Source organism: Schistocerca americana, chromosome 7 (assembly GCF_021461395.2).
Source record: "Schistocerca americana isolate TAMUIC-IGC-003095 chromosome 7, iqSchAmer2.1, whole genome shotgun sequence".
Taxonomy (NCBI): Eukaryota; Metazoa; Arthropoda; class Insecta; order Orthoptera; family Acrididae; genus Schistocerca; species Schistocerca americana.
Window position 1 is genome coordinate 599,274,375 of NC_060125.1, and position 17,384 is coordinate 599,291,758.

General features: G+C 45.5%; 1 protein-coding gene across 1 annotated transcript in view; it reads left to right on the top strand.

Moving 5' to 3' along the window:
* Positions 1–1,020: 1,020 nt before the first annotated feature.
* Positions 1,021–17,384, top strand: part of LOC124623137 (paired box protein Pax-6-like) — a 129,852-nt gene continuing 113,488 nt past the window's right edge. The window contains 1 exon segment of the mRNA XM_047148928.1: positions 1,021–1,126. Within this exon segment, the coding sequence (XP_047004884.1) occupies positions 1,021–1,126 (106 nt within the window).

Sequence of the window (17,384 nt, forward strand, 5' to 3'; positions counted from 1 at the left end):
GCGGTCTGTGGAGATAGTAATTCAGGTCAGAGATAGTTCTATGATGTTCTTAGTGTGTTTTCGTAGCGTGATCAGGGTCCACTCATTCGGGTTACCGTGAACATGAATCAGGATTTTTATTTCAACTTCCTAGTTGATAAGCGGTTGTTGCTTCTCATGATAGTATGATGACGCGACGCCCAAGATAACAGCCATTCGCACAGGGTTGTGCTCTTACTTTCCTGGTTTGACGAACACTCTGCCACCCTACCACGCATCGACTGGCCAGCTAAATCAACCTTTCCTAATTCCATGCAAAATGTCGTGAGCTCTTGCAACAGGGAGGGGAACGTAGCAAACTGCGTTCTGTAAGATGGTAGACCTGTGAAAGATAATTATGAACGAAAGCCGACAGCTGATAATGAAACACCTCAGGAAATTTGGAGTCTCTCTTCGTCGCCGAAATGAGGGCATTATCAAAGATAGAGCCGGCGTTACACGGTATTAGTGCACTGTCTTCCCGGGGTGACTAATTCTTTGTCCGGCGTGCTTGTTTTCCGTGCTGCTGCCGGACATTAAATAACACTCGTCCATCGAGGGACACTCCGTAACAGTGGACACTGGACCACCAAGCAAACCGTGCGTGAACGACAAATCGAAGTTTAGCAGAGCTGCGAAGTCACTCGGACCTTAGCTAAATTACTGGCCTAGTGTGAACCAGCCTGAGGGCGCAATATATCGAGATTGCGGCCTCCTAGGGCGCAGCACGCACTGTGCAGCCGTCCTCATACAATGCGTGTAAGCGAAATCCAACGTGGACGTGCTTGAGTTCGACTCTTGTGTGTACTGATTTCTCAGGATCTATCCACCCAAATTGCGTGAAAATGTAATCACATGTCAGTTCTAGTATAATATATTTGTCCAGTGAATACCCGTTTATCATGTGCATTTCTTCTTGGTGTAGGAATTGTAATGGCCAGTAGTCTAGTTTTCGAACATGAACCGACCACGCTGGAAACAACGTTTGGCGTTCTTCACGCTATGAAACACGCCCCGTGTGAGGGTGATGTGAGCAGCGAACGGCCACCACACAACGGGTCGTACCACGGCTGCTTCCAGCTCCACGGAGGCTGCGAGGGCCGCGCAGGTTGGCAGACGGCGGCCAGACGCGGCGCATCCGGCGTCGACGCGCGCCCTTCCGGCGGGGGAGGGCCGCCCTCCGCCCTCATTTGACTCACAAATGGCGCGGCCCGGCGCCGGGGCGTCGCGACGCCACGCGTGCCCCCCCCCCCCCCTCCTCCTCCCTCGCCGCCCTCTCCTGCCCACGGCGTGCGACGCGCGCTTCCGGCCGCGTTAGTGACACTTCGCGCCGCCACCCCGCCTCCGCAGCGTCCCCACTGTAGCTGTAGTGGAACGGCTCGGAGCGCCGGAGAACCCCAGTCTTACTCGGAGGGCCCCTCTTTACGTGAGCGAGGCGCAGCGCGTTCTCAGATTTCGTTGTGAAGCGACCACCACTATTCTGAGAGTCGCACAGCCGAGCCGAAGACAGTCGCCGAGGACGTCGCTCACTAAAGCCAGCCTCACACGCGACGTGTTTCTCACCGTTAACCGCGACAGACCTGGTTCACACCGTGGGCTGTGCACACTTAGAAACGAGTTGGTGCAGCCTCATCACACAGCGACTGTTACCGCCTCTATCTGGTTAGCAAATCACACAGTTTGTTTACAAAAACGGACGTTAGTATATTTCCTACCGTAGTTCTATACTACGCACTTTTCCTCCCTTGTCGGTATGCTAGTCGTATTATTGTCTGTAAATACATAGCCGCGCGGGATTAGCCGAGCGGTCTAAGGGCGCTGCAGTCATGGACTGTGCGTCTGGTCCCGGCGGAGGTTCGAGTCCTCCCTCGGGCATGGGTGTGTGTGTCTGTCCTTAGGATAATTTAGGTTAAGTAGTGTGTAAGCTGAGGGAGTGATGACCTTAGAAGTTAAGTCCCGTAAGATTTCACACACATTTGAACATTTTTTGTAAATACATAAATAAAAACATCAATATGCATGAATACTTTGTTACATTTTGATGGGTTTTTAAGTTACTTTCGTAGGCGCCTATCATTTGCATACGTATCGAAACAAACGGCAACCATTTGCGTGAAAGAAATTTAATGTCTTAACCGGTTTCGGGCACTCAGTGCCCTTCTTCAGAAGGTTCTACCTATCGCTTTACTTTTGCTGTATGCATCTTATTGCTGACGCTCGCAAATAATGTGATAGGTATAACCTTCTGAAGAAGAGCACTAAGCATCCGATACCGGTTAAGACATTAAATTTCCTTTATGCAACTTTTTGCTGATTATTTCGAAATATACATCTACAATTTGTGAGGATGGATAAATTACTAATCTTCATATGTAATTATACATATAACTCTCGTATTATATTATTTAACTAGACTCATCTGGTAAGAAACAGTATATTCAAGCATCTCCCACATTCCGTGAGCTGTTCGAACTGTTGTGCAACCATCTCTGAAGTATGCTGAAAAGTTGAGTGACTCCATACAACATCGTCCTGAGCTGATTGCATTAACAAACTGTGTGACACAATTATTGTTTCTCATTGTATTTTCGATAGGCTAATTACACTTTTTAGTCAACTGTTACTATTACTGCCATGTGTTCTGGATCGCGTTTACAGTCACTGTGCGACTAGAGTATAATTGGACACAGTATTGAACCCTATGGCACACCAGTAGTGATTTGTCCTCAGGAAACGAAAAGTCCCCATCGAAATTGAGGGGTCTACATAACATTGCGCTTTGGTTTACGTTGGTTAAGTCCGAAGTACACGACTTACTATTTGTAGCTATTGTTCCATAAAAACGTTTTCCCAGCAATACTACGATTACAGAGGTTTCCAAATCCAGCTTTACGTAAATCGGTTTTTCAGTAACTTTTGGCTGGTCAAGTAGATAATCCAATACGGAGTCTATAGATCAGTGTCTGGCTGCCGTATTTCAACCACCACAATCGATTTTCGCTCCACATAAATACTCTACCACATTTGAGTCTTGAGTGGGTTGTCGGATTATTACTTGCTTTTTACAACGTAGCTTGATTTGGAAGTGATTTCCCATGGTAGTTGAATGTGGAAGTGACTTCGACCGGAGTCAAGAAAAAGAAGAAACCATTCTGTTATACGAATGGAAAAGTATAAGTAAATGTTGACGTATTTGCTAAATCAGCAAAATCAAAAAGTTTGGTAACACGTAGCTGCCTAATTCGTAAATTATTATAACCATTCTTTATTTCAGTGGCAAAGGCCCTTGAACAGGACTATGGCTAATGTCAAAATATTCTCTAATTCCGTGCACAAAGCAAAAACCTTTATTGACTCATTCCGAAGTTTTAGTGTCACTCCAAGTGTCCAAAGGGTTGGAGTACATTAAGTTAGCAGCAATGATCACTTTGCACACATTTTTAAACATCTCTTCTGCAGTAGTGTCCTCTCCCTCTCCACAATGAATTGATTGGTATCTATAACGCAACTGTACTGTCTCTGTTAAGAAAATACGAAGATACCGGTAACCGCACTTCACCGCGCTGACGAAACGGACACTAGTCGTGTAAAACAACAATGTCGAGAAAACCAGTTCTGTCCTAACATATAAACGCGATAGCAAAACTCCTTTAGTTCATCTTACCCTTTCTTACATCTAACCTGACATTATTTGTGAATCAAAATTACCGTTTGCGTCGTGCATGAGGAATAATACCAGTAATAATAATAACAATGTTTGTTAGTAAACATTTGGAATTTAATAAGTGTCAGTCTTATTAAAATTGTCTCGTTGCGTTGTTGTCAAATGCGAGTAATGAACCTTAACAGAGATGTGTGGTGGCAGTAAAGAAGGAATCAATGTGGAGAAGAAGCTGAGTGATCAGAAAAGTACGAGGAACAATAGGGTAAGATTAGCACATGAAACGCAAGGAAGAAAACAGTGGAAAGGAACTAGAAAAGTACGAATAGTTCATAATGTGACGGAGATACTGTTAGCTGTTGGACAGAAGGAAAACAGCTGCGCTGCGATATGCCGAGAGGTTCAAATGGCTCTGAGCACTACGGGACTTAACTTCTGAGGTCATCAGTCCCCTCGATCTTAGAACTACTTAAACCTATCTAACCCAAGGACAGCACACACATCCATGCCCGAGGCAGGATTCGAACCTGCGGTCTCGCGGTTCCAAATTGTAGCGCCTAGAACCATTCGTCCACCCCAGCCGGCGTGCCGAGAGGGAATCTACGCTGAAGATAATAGGTAATGCTTCGGTCTCCTCTTGAATGCCTAGTGGCTTTGCACAAGCCGGAGTTTAGAGACTAGTTTGTTCCACAGTAGCGTGGCTGAAATGGAACAGGGGGTGGAGAAAGATTTAGTGTTACACAAAGGCACAGCCAAGATGCTGGACGTATCCAGTCTGGATTTGCAGTTACGGAATGGTAAGTGTATTGCTGCTGCTGAAGTCCCATACTCCGTAACAGTGCGTAGGGGACGATGCGGGAGGGAGACCCGCACCGCCGTACTTGGCAAGGTCGTAGTGGAGGTGGTTTGCCATTGCCTTCCTGCGACCGTAATGGGGATGAATGATGATGAGGAAGACGATACAATAACACCCAGTCATCTCGAGGCTGTTTAAAATCCCTGACCCCGGCGGGAATCGAACCTGGGACCCTGTGCTGGGGAAGCGAGAACGCTACCGCGAGACGAAGGAGGAGGAGGATGTTAGTGTTTAACGTCCCGTCGACAACGAGGTCATTAGAGACGGAGCGCAAGCTCGGGTTACGGAAGGATGGGGAAGGAAATCGGCCGTGCCCTTTCAAAGGAACCATTCCGGCATTTGCCTGAAACGATTTAGGGAAATCACGGAAAACCTAAATCAGGATGGCTGGAGACGGGATTGAACCATCGTCCTCCCGAATGCGAGTCCAGTGTGCTAACCACTGCGCCACCTCGCTCGGTGCTACCGCGAGACCACGAGCAGTGTATTAAATTATTAAAAGTGAGGAGAGGCATTGAGGACAAGTGGCCAAGGACACGATGAAATAGAAGAAAAAGGGGAGTGTGAAAATCGTTTTGCCTCTCTAATCACATCCAGCCTAACTGAGCATTACTCACTCAAGCATTCAGACAGCTGGATCCGCTATTTTTGGCGTACTGAATTAGTAAAGGTTTGGCATGACTAAAGAAGGACTAATTTTAATTTGACGTGGAATAATTTTGTACGTTTTTGGTTTACAAGCAGGCAAGAGATAGATTTGCTACCTGTTGCAACAATAAGTTCTTCGCAATTTAGATGTTCATCCAAGATTCTGCTCAGATCTTTCACTTTTTTTTAATATGGTAATTGGATACCATTAAGAACTCCGCTGACCAGCTTTCGCGTGAGGATCCGTGTAACTCGTTAGGGTTTAGTTACAGATTGAGTTGTTGCCCCAATAGTAACTCAAAACAAACGCCGTCTTCCGTGCCTGATGCAGCAGTAGCAATGTTCTTAGCTCTGGCGCTTAGCCACAAGTGGGTACCATCAGCATAGAAGTGGCAGTTGCACGAATGAAGCACAATTGAAGCGCCATTGACATGCGGCGAGAAAAGCAACGGTTCAAGGTCTGAACCCTGAGGGCCTCCACAATGTTTCTACGATGACATGTCCGGCCCACAGACGACTTGTTCGACTTTCGTCTTCCGCAAGTTCGGTCCCGTGTAAAAGCAGCGAAAACGAAATTGAGCCGCGGCCGAAGCATTTGCAGCTTCCCAGACGGGCCAAAGCGGCACGCTTCCCTCCTGGTCTGCGCTGTGCGGGCCGGCAGTGTCCGGCGTTCTGAAGCGCAGCCGGCGCTGGCGGTGTCCGCACTTTGTAGCAAGCGGTGCGCACAAAGGCGGCTCCCACAATGGCTTTGTGCCTGGTCGCTGCTGGCTCGGCAGCTGTCGCCTCTCATCTCGCCGATACGTCTCGAGCTTTGTCCCCTGCCTCCCAGTCTACCGCGCTGTAAACATATCGCCTCCACCCGACAACACGGCTCCCCACTCCAGTCCCCAGACCCGAACATCATTCTCACTTTGCTGTTAGCGCAGCAACCTCTTTTGTCATTAGTCCTCAGTGGCGTAACGACACCCACGTCTGCATCTTCATTTATTCATCCCGTGCCGTGAGATTCTGGGTTCAGTTCTGAGGGGGGGGGGGGGGGAGGGTGGTCCCAGTTTGTCACTTCTTCACCCTCCCCTTCCCCAAACACACCTTGCCGGCAACCCCACTTTTACTGTACCCCAAATTCATAACGTTTGAATTACACTACCCGCCATTACAATTGCTACACCAAGAAGAGAAATGCAGATGATAAACGGGTATTCATTGGACAAATATATTATACTAGAACTGACATGTGATTACATTTTCGCCCAATTTGGGTGCATAGATCCTGAGAAATCAGTACCCAGAACAATCACTGCTGGCCGTAATAACGGCCTTGATACACCTGGGCGTTGAGTCAAACAGAACTTGGATGGCGTGTACAGGTACAGCTGCCCATGCAGCTTCAACACGATACCACAGTTCATCAAGAGTAGTGACTGCCGTATTGTGACGAGCCACTTGCTCGGCCACCATTGACCAGACGTTCTCAATTGGTGAGAGATCTGGAGAATGTGCTGGCCAGGACAGCAGTCGCACATTTTCTGTATCCAGACAGGCCCGTACAGCACCTGCAACATGAGGTCGTGCATTATCCTGCTGAAATGTAGGGTTTCGCAGGGATCGAATGGAGGGTAGAGCCACGGGTCGTAACACATCTGAAATGCAACGTCCACTGTTCAAAGTGACGTCAATGCGAATAAGAGGTGACAGAGACGTGTAACCAATGGCACCCCATACCATCACGCCGGGTGATACGCAAGTATGGTGATGACGAATACACGCTTCCAATGTGCGTTCACCGCGATGTCGCCAAACTCGGATGCGACCATCATGATGCTGTAAAAACCCGGATTCGTCAGAGAAAATAACGATTTGCCATTCGTGCACCCAGGTTCGTCGCTGAGTACACCATCGCAGGCGCTCCTGTCTGTGATGCAGCGTCAAGGGTAACCGCAGCCACGGTCTCCGAGCTGATAGTCCATGCTGCTGCAAACGTCGTTAAACTGTTCGTGTAGATGGTTGTTGTCTTTCAAACGTCCCCATCTGTTGACTCAGGGATCGAGACGTGGCTGCACGATCCGTTACAGCCATGCGGATAAGATGCCTGTCATCTCCACTGCTTGTGGTATGAGGCCGTTGGGATCCAGCACGGCGTTCCGTGTTACCCTCCTGAAGCCACCGATTCCATATTCTGCTAGCAGTCATTCGATCTCGACCAACGCGAGCAGCAATGTCTCGATACGATAAACTGCAATCGGGATAGGCTACAATCCGACCTTTATCAAAGTCGGAAACGTGATGGTAGCATTTCTATTCCTTTCGCGAGGCATGACAACGTTTCACCAGGCAACGCCACTCAACTGCTGTTTGTGTATGAGAAATCGGTTGGAAACTTTCCTCATATCAGCACGTTGTAGGTGTCGCCACCGGCGCCAACCTTGCGTGAATGCTCTGAAAAGCTAATCATTTTCATATCACAGCATCTTCTTTCTGTCTGTTAAATTTCGCGTCTGCAGCACGTCATCTTCTCGGTGAAGCAATTTTAATGGCCAGTAGTGTAAAATAACAATAAAATATGTAGGCCTGGCCGAAAATATCGATACACCACGGGAAACGCATGTTTCAACATAAATGCAGATGCTAGCCAAGCGTGCAAGTTGCGCTGTTGCGTTTGACCACGAGCGGCAGCTGAGCAATGTCCTTCTTAAATTGCATATGCCAACCGTGGCCAGAAAAGCGTTCTGTGTATTTGTGAGCGCGTTATGTCGGAGCTACGTGAATTCCAACTTGGACTTTCAGACGGTGCTTAGCCGAAGTGTTTGAGTTACAAGAGGCACCGTTTCATATCGCGTAGACGGAAAGCGGAAAAACATCATCTGTTAAGTCAAAACGCGGACGGAAGTAAGTGTTGTGCTATAGTGAGGGACGGTCATTGATTAGGACTGCGACGAAAACTGAAAGGACGACCGCTCCAAAAGTCACTGCCGAACTGGATATCATATTCACGAATCCTGTCAGCACCGAAACAACGCAATGAGAGAGCCATAAACATGGAATTGATGCGTGAGCTGGAATTCCAAGACGACTCGTTAATGATACAAATGCGCACAATAGGAAAGCGTGCGGCCGAAGCCATAAAACCTGGACTACGGAGCAATGGAAGAAAGCCGTTTGGTGGGATGAGTCCAGCTGCACGCTGTTTCCAACTTCTACGACACAAAAGTGAAACACGACTGGGGTTCGGTGCTGATTTGGAAGCCGTATCAAGTTATTCCATGGCCTCCTGCCAGACCGCATTGCTGCTAAGGATTACGTGATTATTTTCTCTGTGTCCACCCAATGGTGCAATGTGTGCTCCCTAATGGCGGTGTTCTGTTCAGAGACGGCAGGACCACTGTTCACTCAGCTCGAACCGTCCAGGAGTGCTTTTGTGAGCACGAGTATGAACTGCCGCATCTTCTCTGGCCATTACAGACACCAGATCTCAACGCTACTGAGCCTTTGTGGTCTGCTTTGCAGAGAAGTGTGCGTCATCGCTGTCTACCTCCATCATCGTTACCTGAACTTGCCACTATTTTGCAGAAAGATTGGTCTAAGCACTCCGTCTTCAGGCCACAAGAGGCCCATCGGAACCATCCGACCGCCGTGTCATCCTCAACGGAGGATGCGGATAGGAGGGGCGTGTGATCAGCACACCGCCCTCCCGTTCGTTATGATGGTTTTCTTTGAACGGAGCCGCTACTATACGGTTGAGTAGCTCCTCAATTGGCATCACGAGGCTGAGTGCACCCGAAAAATGGCAACAGCGCACGGCGGCCCGGATGGTCACCCATCCAAGTGCCGGCCACGCCCGACAGCGCTTAACTTCGATGATCTGACGGGAACCGGTGTATCCACTGCGACAGGTCCGTTGCCAAGAGTAGTATAAGACTCGCTTTAAATCCGTCATGCACCTTTATTTATCCAATATCAGACCACTGAAAGCTCTTTTTAATACCAACGGGTTCCTGCACCTTATTAGCATGGTAATGTGTTGTGCGTTTCGTATATCGACATTTTTGTCCTGCCTCTGTATATAATGTCTCAATATAGTAATAATTTGTTTGAATGAGTGCTTACAGGTAGTAGGTGACTTTAGCACAATTAACAACTAATTGCAATTCAGACAAATACAGCGTTTGAAAAGCCTATGTCAGAAAACAAAACTATGATAGCAGTAAAGTGTTAGGACTTTGACATCATAATTTACACAATATACACTGAAGAGCCAGAGAAGCTGGTGCACCTGCCTGTTATCGTGTAGGGGACCCCACAAGCACGCAGAAGTGTCGCAACCCCACGTGGCAGGGGCTCGACTAATGTCTGAAGTAATGCTGGAGGGAACCGACACCTTGAATCCTGCAAGGCTGTCGTTAAATCCGTAAGAGTACAAAGGAGAGAATATCTCTTCTGAACAGCACATTGCAAGGCATCCCAGATATGTTCAGTAATGTTCATCTCAGGGGCGTTTGGTGGCCAGCGGAAGTGTTTAAACACAGAAGAACCTTCCTGGAGCCACTCTGTAGCAGTTCTGGACTTCTGAGGTGTCGCATTGCCCTGCTGGAATGGCCCAAGTCCATCGGAATGCGCAGTGGATATGAATCGGTGCAGGTGATCAGACAGGATGCTTCCGTACGTGTCATCTGTCAGAGTCGTATCTAGACGTATCAGAGGTCACATAGCACTCCAACTGCACATGCCGCACACCGTTCTACAGCCTCCGCCAGCCTTAACAGACCCCTGCTGACATGCACGGTCCATGGATTCATGAGGTTGTCTCCATACTCGTACATCTCCGTCCGCTCCATACTATTTGTAGTGGGACTCGTCCGACCAGGCAACATGTTTTCAGTGGTCAACAGTCCAGTGTCGGTGTTGGCGGGCCGAGACAAGGCGTAAAACTTTGTGTCGTGCAGTCACCAAGGGTACACAAATGGGCCTTCGGCTCCGAAAGCCCATATCAATTATGTTTTCTTGAATGGTTCGCACGTTGAAACTTGTTGATGGCCCAGCACTGAAATCTGCAGCAATTTGCGGAACGGTTGCACTCCTGTCACATTGAAAGGTTCTCTTCAGTCGTTGATGGTCCCGTTCTTGCAGGATCTTTTTCCGGCCGCACGATGTCGCAGATTTTTTGTTTTACTTGGTTCCTGATATTCACGGTACACTCGTGAAATGGTCGTATGGGAAAATCCCCACCTCATCGCTACCTCTGAGATGCTGTGTCCCTTCGCTCGTGCGTCGACCACGTTCAAACTCACTTAAATCTTCATAACCTGCCATTGGAGAAGAAGTAACCGATCTAACAATTGTATCGAGCAGATGGACCTGTACGGATATGGAGACAACTTCATGGATCCATGGACCAAGCATTTCGGCAGGGGACTGTCGAAGTTGGTGGAAGCTCTGCAGTGGTGTGGGTAGTATGCAGTTGAAGTGATATGGGCCTCCTGATACGTCTAGATACGACTCTGACAGGTGTACGTAAGCATCCTGTGTGATCAGCTGCATCCATTCATGTTCATTGTGCATTCCGATGGACTTGGGTAATTCCAGCACGAATTGGTACAGAATGGCTCCAGCAACACACTTCCGCTGGCCACCAAACTCCCAGACATTAACATTATTGAGTATATCTGGGATGTCTTGGAACGTGGGCCGGCCGAAGTGGCCGTGCGGTTAAAGGCGCTGCAGTCTGGAACCGCAAGACCGCTACGGTCGCAGGTTCGAATCCTGCCTCGGGCATGGATGTTTGTGATGTCCTTAGGTTCGTTAGGTTTAACTAGTTCTAAGTTCTAGGGGACTAATGACCTCAGCAGTTGAGTCCCATAGTGCTCAGAGCCATTTGAACCATTTGGAACGTGGTCTTCAAAAGATATCCGCACGCCCTCGTGCACTTACGAATTCATGGTGTCAGTTTCCTCCAGTCAACTTCAGACATCAGTCGAGTCCATGCCACGTGTCGTTGCGGCACTTCTGCGTGCTCGTGGGGACCATACACCGTAGTAGGCAGGTATACCAGTATCTTTGGCCTTTCAATGTAGTTTGATGGACGTTCACGCCAGCCAGACAACTGCCCTGTGGCTTGGAGCATTGTCCTTCATAAGTAGGACAGCTGACTGGCGCCAGTGTGGTGGCGCCGCCAGCTGACGATGACAGCTCAGCGGTGACCGGCGGTCAGGCGTGACACCGGGACCTGTTGCTGCGGGCTTGTTACTTGTTAGCTGCCTCTGCCTCCCTGGAGGGCCATCTAGCCGAGCGGCGCCGGGGACCGCGGCTGGGGTGGCTACAATAGCCGAGCCGCCCTCTCCGCCACTCCACGTCTTGCCGCGAGTGGAGCGTTCTTACCTGCCAGCCATAACACTTACCAGTCGAGAGCGCCTGGCGTATGTTGGTCCACCAGCTCCTTCACTGGGGGGCCCTTCCAATTGCTAACCTGCATTCACTTCTCAACGAGTACCATTGTACTTCGTCGCAAGGGTCCGGTTACATTCAGGTGGAGAGGAATATATCAACTGCAGTGGCTATTAGCTGGCAAAGCGAACTGAAGACTGAGCCAGAGTGGCCGCACGAGAAACAGGGAGGGGAAGAAAGGTAGCTACAGAGCAGCCTTCTGCATTCTGACGCGTGGAGAACTGCCACCCGATACACGTCAGTGCGCTAATGTCTTTATAGCACAACGACTAAACGGTGAGCAGAACTTTTATTTTACAGAGTGAGATTTCTACAAAAATGTATCCATAAGTGAAAATACCGAATATTCCTTTTTCCAAAACTTTCTCTTCGTGTGAGGTGAGTTTTAGATATCGTATTCAACTGTAAGGATGCAGAGGCGCATATCACTAGGGGTAAGATAGATACTGCCTACAGAAAAATTAAAGAGACCTTACGAGAAAAGAGAACCACTTACATGGATATCAAGTGCTCAGATGGAAACCCAGTTCTAAGCAAAGAAGGGAAAGCAGAAAGATGGAAGGAGTATATAGAGGATCTATACAAGGGCGATGTTCTTGAGGACAACATTATAGAAATGGAAGAGAATGTAGATGAGGATGAAATGGGAGATATGATACTGCATGAAGAGTTTGACAGAGCACTGAAAGACCTGAGTCGAAACAAGGCACCGGGAATAGACAACATACCATTAGAACTACTGAGAGCCTTGGCAGATGTGAAAATTATCGAACTATCAGTTTAATAAGTCACGGCTGCAAAATACTAACACGAATTCTTTACAGACGAATGGAAAAACTGGTAGAAGCCGACCTCGGGAAAGATCAGTTTGGATTCCGTAGAAATTTTGGAACAGGTGAGGCAATACTGACCTTACGACCCATCTTACAGAATAGATTAAGGAAAGGCAAACCTACGTTTCTAGCATTTGTAGACTTAGAGAAAGCTTTCGACAATGTTGACTGGAATACTCTCTTTCAAATTCTGAAGGTGGCAGGGGTCAAATACAGGGAGCGAAAGGCTATTTACAATTTGTACAGAAACCAGATGGCAGTTATATGAGTCGAGGGGCATGAAAGGGAAGCAGTGGTTGGGAAGGGAGTGAGGCAGGGTTGTAGCCTATCCCCGATGTTATTCAATCTGTATATTGAGCAAGCAGTAAAGGAAACAAAAGAAAAATTCGGAGTAGGAATTAAAATCATGGAGAAGAAATAGAAACTTTGAGGTTCGCCGATGACATTGTAATTCTGTCAGAGACAGCAAAGGACCTGGAAGAGCAGCTGAATGGAATAGACAGTGTCTTGAAAGGAGGATACGAGATGAACATCAACAAAAGCAAAACGAGGATAATGGAATGTAGTCGAATTAAATCGGGTGATGCTGCGGGAATTAGATTAGGAAATGAGAGGCTTAAAGTAGTAAATGAGTTTTGCTATTTGGGGAGCAAAATAACTGATGATGGTCGAAGTAGAAAGGCTATAAAATGTAGACTGGCAATGGCAAGGAAAGCGTTTCTGAAGAAGAGAAATTTGTTAACATCGATTATAGATTTAAGTGTCAGGAAGTCATTTCTGAAAGTATTTGTATGGAGTGTGGCCATGTATGGAAGTGAAACTTGGACGATAAATAGTTTAGACAAAAAGAGAATAGAAGCTTTCGAAATGTGGTGCTATAGACGGTTGCGGAAGATTAGATGGGTAGGTCACATAACTAATGAGGAGGTATTGAATTGAATTGGGAAGAAGAGAAATTTGTGGCACAGCTTGACTAGAAGAAGGGATCGGTTGGTAGGACATATTCTGAGGCATAAAGGGGTCACCAATTTAGTATTGGAGGGCAGCGTGGAGGCTAAAAATCATAGAGGGAGACCAAGAGATGAATACTCTAAGCAGATTCAGAATGATGTAGGTTGCTGTAGGTACTGGGAGATGAAGAAGCTTGCACAGGATAGAGTAGCATGGAGAGCTGCATCAAACCCGTCTCTGGACTGAAGACCACAAGAACAACAACATTCAACTGCTGAGCGATGCTGACTTTTGTTTGGCCCTGTATTGCCCATGTGAAGAGTGCCGTGAAACAAAACTTTGGACTGTGTGAAATAGTGAATCTAAAATAGTGAAAACTAATCTAATTAAATGTCAAAAGTAAGTTACTGTGTATTCAGCGAAAACTATTAAACTGAACTCAATATTGAAGTACATTATGAAAATTATGGGACTTGAAGTGCAATTTCTGTTTTGAAATGTTCACAAAAATAAAATACTGCTCTACTCAGAAGAAAAATAAGTTTCAGATTACTTACACTGTTCACTATAAATTAATGTGCTTAATAAGTACAATACCTGAAAATTCTGACTACGGGCTGTTTCCTCACAAGAGTGCAAAGTATGATCCGCCCTGAAATAAAAGCAACTTACCTCATTCTCATCATGCTGTTTCGCGTCTGTTGTACTGACGATCTCGAAAGCAAATTGAAATCAGCAAATGCAGCAGCTACAGAAAAATAATGTGCTGACTACAAACTTTGTTTCTGCTTGCTAGAAACAATCTGTGGCTGCATGTGGCGTAAGTTACAATGCACACACGATAAAATACTTTAAACTTCACAAAGAATGGCGGAGGAGGGTTTTCCCGTAAAGAAAATCGTTCTTGAGTAATCAGACTCCGATTATTGCCACAAAGACTGTAAGACATAAGAAGTCTCTAAGGATTACAAAATTCTCTCATTACTAAAAAAATGCAGACCTTTACAGTAATTTCACTATTTTTTACATAAACCACACTAATGCTATTTATGGATATTATTAGTTTTCAATTAATAGTACTGACAAATAAATATTTCATTGTTGGACTCGCTTTGATTGCCTTGAAATATTCCTTTAAAACACGTCTCCATCCGTAGAATCAGTAACATATTTTTACAACCACGTTTTCATCTACATAAGTAGGTATTTCGGATAATTTCTCCCAAATGCACAAACATCAAATCCCTTGTGTCCCACCGCTGCACAACTGACAGGCGAGCAACCGAACCACCGACCAACTCAACCACAGAGTCAAGGATCTTATTCACTACTCGTACAACGGGCTCACTGTGCAGTAAAGATGAATTATTTGCAGTGGAAGAAACCATATGCAAATCTTACAACAGATACTCATCGCACACTGTCGCTGTGACAACATTTACTCACAGTCATTTGTCTGAATAAAGCACTGGCCACTTTAATCCTGACGCTTCATCTTTTTCAAAATTCTAATATAAGGTGCGTTTTTGTGAAGCTATGTCTTATTCTCTCACGATGACACGTTTATTCTGACACATTTATCCATATCACAAAAGCGATATTTACTGTATGCATTCTAGTTCTTCTTTGGGTAGATATTTCCGTTCCACTCCGTATCATACCGTCCCCTTTCTTCTGTTGTTGGCACACCACAGACCACTTAACTTTTAACAGTTTGCTTGCACGTCCAATCACCATATCCTCTAGCACTGTCGCCCCTATTTCTGAGAACTATTAGCCATCAGTCTTAGTGTGAAGCTATGTCTGGCAGCCAGATTAATGTTGCTCGTTTAAGCAGCACGTGTATGGTGTGCTCGAACAGCCCTCTCTTAAATAAGATAAGTACTCAGGTTAACACAACACTACGAATCATCGCTGCGCGGTTGAAGGAGTATTCCAAAATAATAAATAATAATAGTCTGTGACCAACTGATAAATCTCAGACAACAGGCGTGGAAAAATTGGTTGTGCAACAAAAATCAAAACACCCTGGAAGATCTCAAAGACACCAGGAAAACAGTCACAAAAGCAATACGAACAGTCCGTAAACAACACGAAGACAAAAAATTGCAAGACACAGAAAATGATTTCAGGTAAAACAATTCCCGAAATTTCTACAGAGTATTCAAACAAAAATTAACAAAGTACTCTCCTCCATCACTCCAATTCAAAAATGCACATGGGGAAATTGCCCATACCAACACCGAAAACTACTGTGAAATTCTTGCAAAATACTTTTCTAAATTACTGAATTGTGAAAAGCCTGCAGAAAAATTTCAATTCCATCACACACAACGAAACCCAGACTCGAAGCCACCAAGTTTACAGGAGATTAAAGAGATAATTCACTCACTGAAAAATAAGACCAAATCATCGCAAAATTATTGCAAAACTGAAAGAAATTATACATGAAATCTGGAAAACTGAAAAAATCCCCACAGATTGGAAGACAGCAATCATACATTCTCTGCACAAAAAAGGAAGTAAAACAGACCCCAACAACTATCGAGGAATCTCATTATTGTCAATAACATACAAAATTGTGTCTAAAGCCCTACTAAACCGAGCAGAACCTCAGCTGGATTCAAAACTAGGCGAATACCAAGGTGGATTCAGAAAAGGTCGATCATGAGTAGAACAAACCCTTAACTTGACAAACTCAATGAAATATTTGCATAGTACTTCAAACAAAAGTTATGTCATCACGTTTGTCGAATTTAAAAAAGGATATGACAGTATAGACCGAGAATCCATTTTTGAAGTATTAGCAGAATTTGGACTAGATCAAAAGACAACAAACATCATAAATGAAACACTCACGGAGACCAAATCCAAAGTAAAATTTATGGGAGAATTGAGCACAGAATTTGAAATAGACACAGGAGTACGACAAGGGGATGTACTGTCCCCAGTGACCTTCAATTGTGCTCTTGAAAAAGTTGTTAGAGAATGGAGAAAAGCAGGTGAACCAGCACACAGACTGGGACCAAGACGTAAGGGCATAGAATTGGACTGTTTAGCATTTGCTGATGACATGGCACTGATCGCACAAGACATTACCGATGCACAGAAACAGCTAGAATTATTACAAGAGCAGGCAGCAAAAATAGGATTACAAATTTCATTTGAAAAAACAAAATTTATGACTGACATCAAAGCTGCAGCTTCTGGTCTCAAAACTGGTAATAACTACATCTCTCGAGTAAAAGAATTTAAATATTTAGGTGAATGGATTGCAGAAAATTGTAATGAAAAGAAATCTGTCAGATCATGTCAGATCGAGAGTCCAGAAAATGGAGACGGCGTTTCAGTTAACAAAAAACGTTTACAACAAAAAGAGTCTCTCGTGGGACTGCAAAATACGGCACTACACAACAGTAATTAAACCCGAAGCTCTCTACGTATCTGAGACACTAAACCTTCAACACAGAACACTAAAAGAGGAGTTAGAAGTGAAAGAACGTAAGACAATGAGGAAAATCCTAGGACCAAGAACTAAAGATGGGGTACATTATCCAAAACTCACTGCAGAAATATATAAAAATATCTCCAAAATAACAGACACAATGCGCATGAGAAGAATCCAATTCATGGGGCATTTAGAAAGAATGGACTCAAACAGGTTAACGCACAATATCCCTACATTTTTAAAGAACAAAACTACAAGACCGAACTGGTACAAACAGACGGAAAAAGACCTGAGAGAATTATGGTCAACAAATCCACAGGATAGAAATGAAATCAGAAAAATCACAAACACACGGGGTTTTGAGGAAGAAGAGAGAAAAACTAACCGACATACGTGGTCTACGCAACGGAAGATAGCCCATTCGTTGTTTATGAAGGAATACTGGGCGAAAAGGAAGGCCAACAAATGTTGATTACACGTGGTCCTAAGTGATCCATCCGCGAAGAAGAAGAAGAAAAGTCTTCCATAATT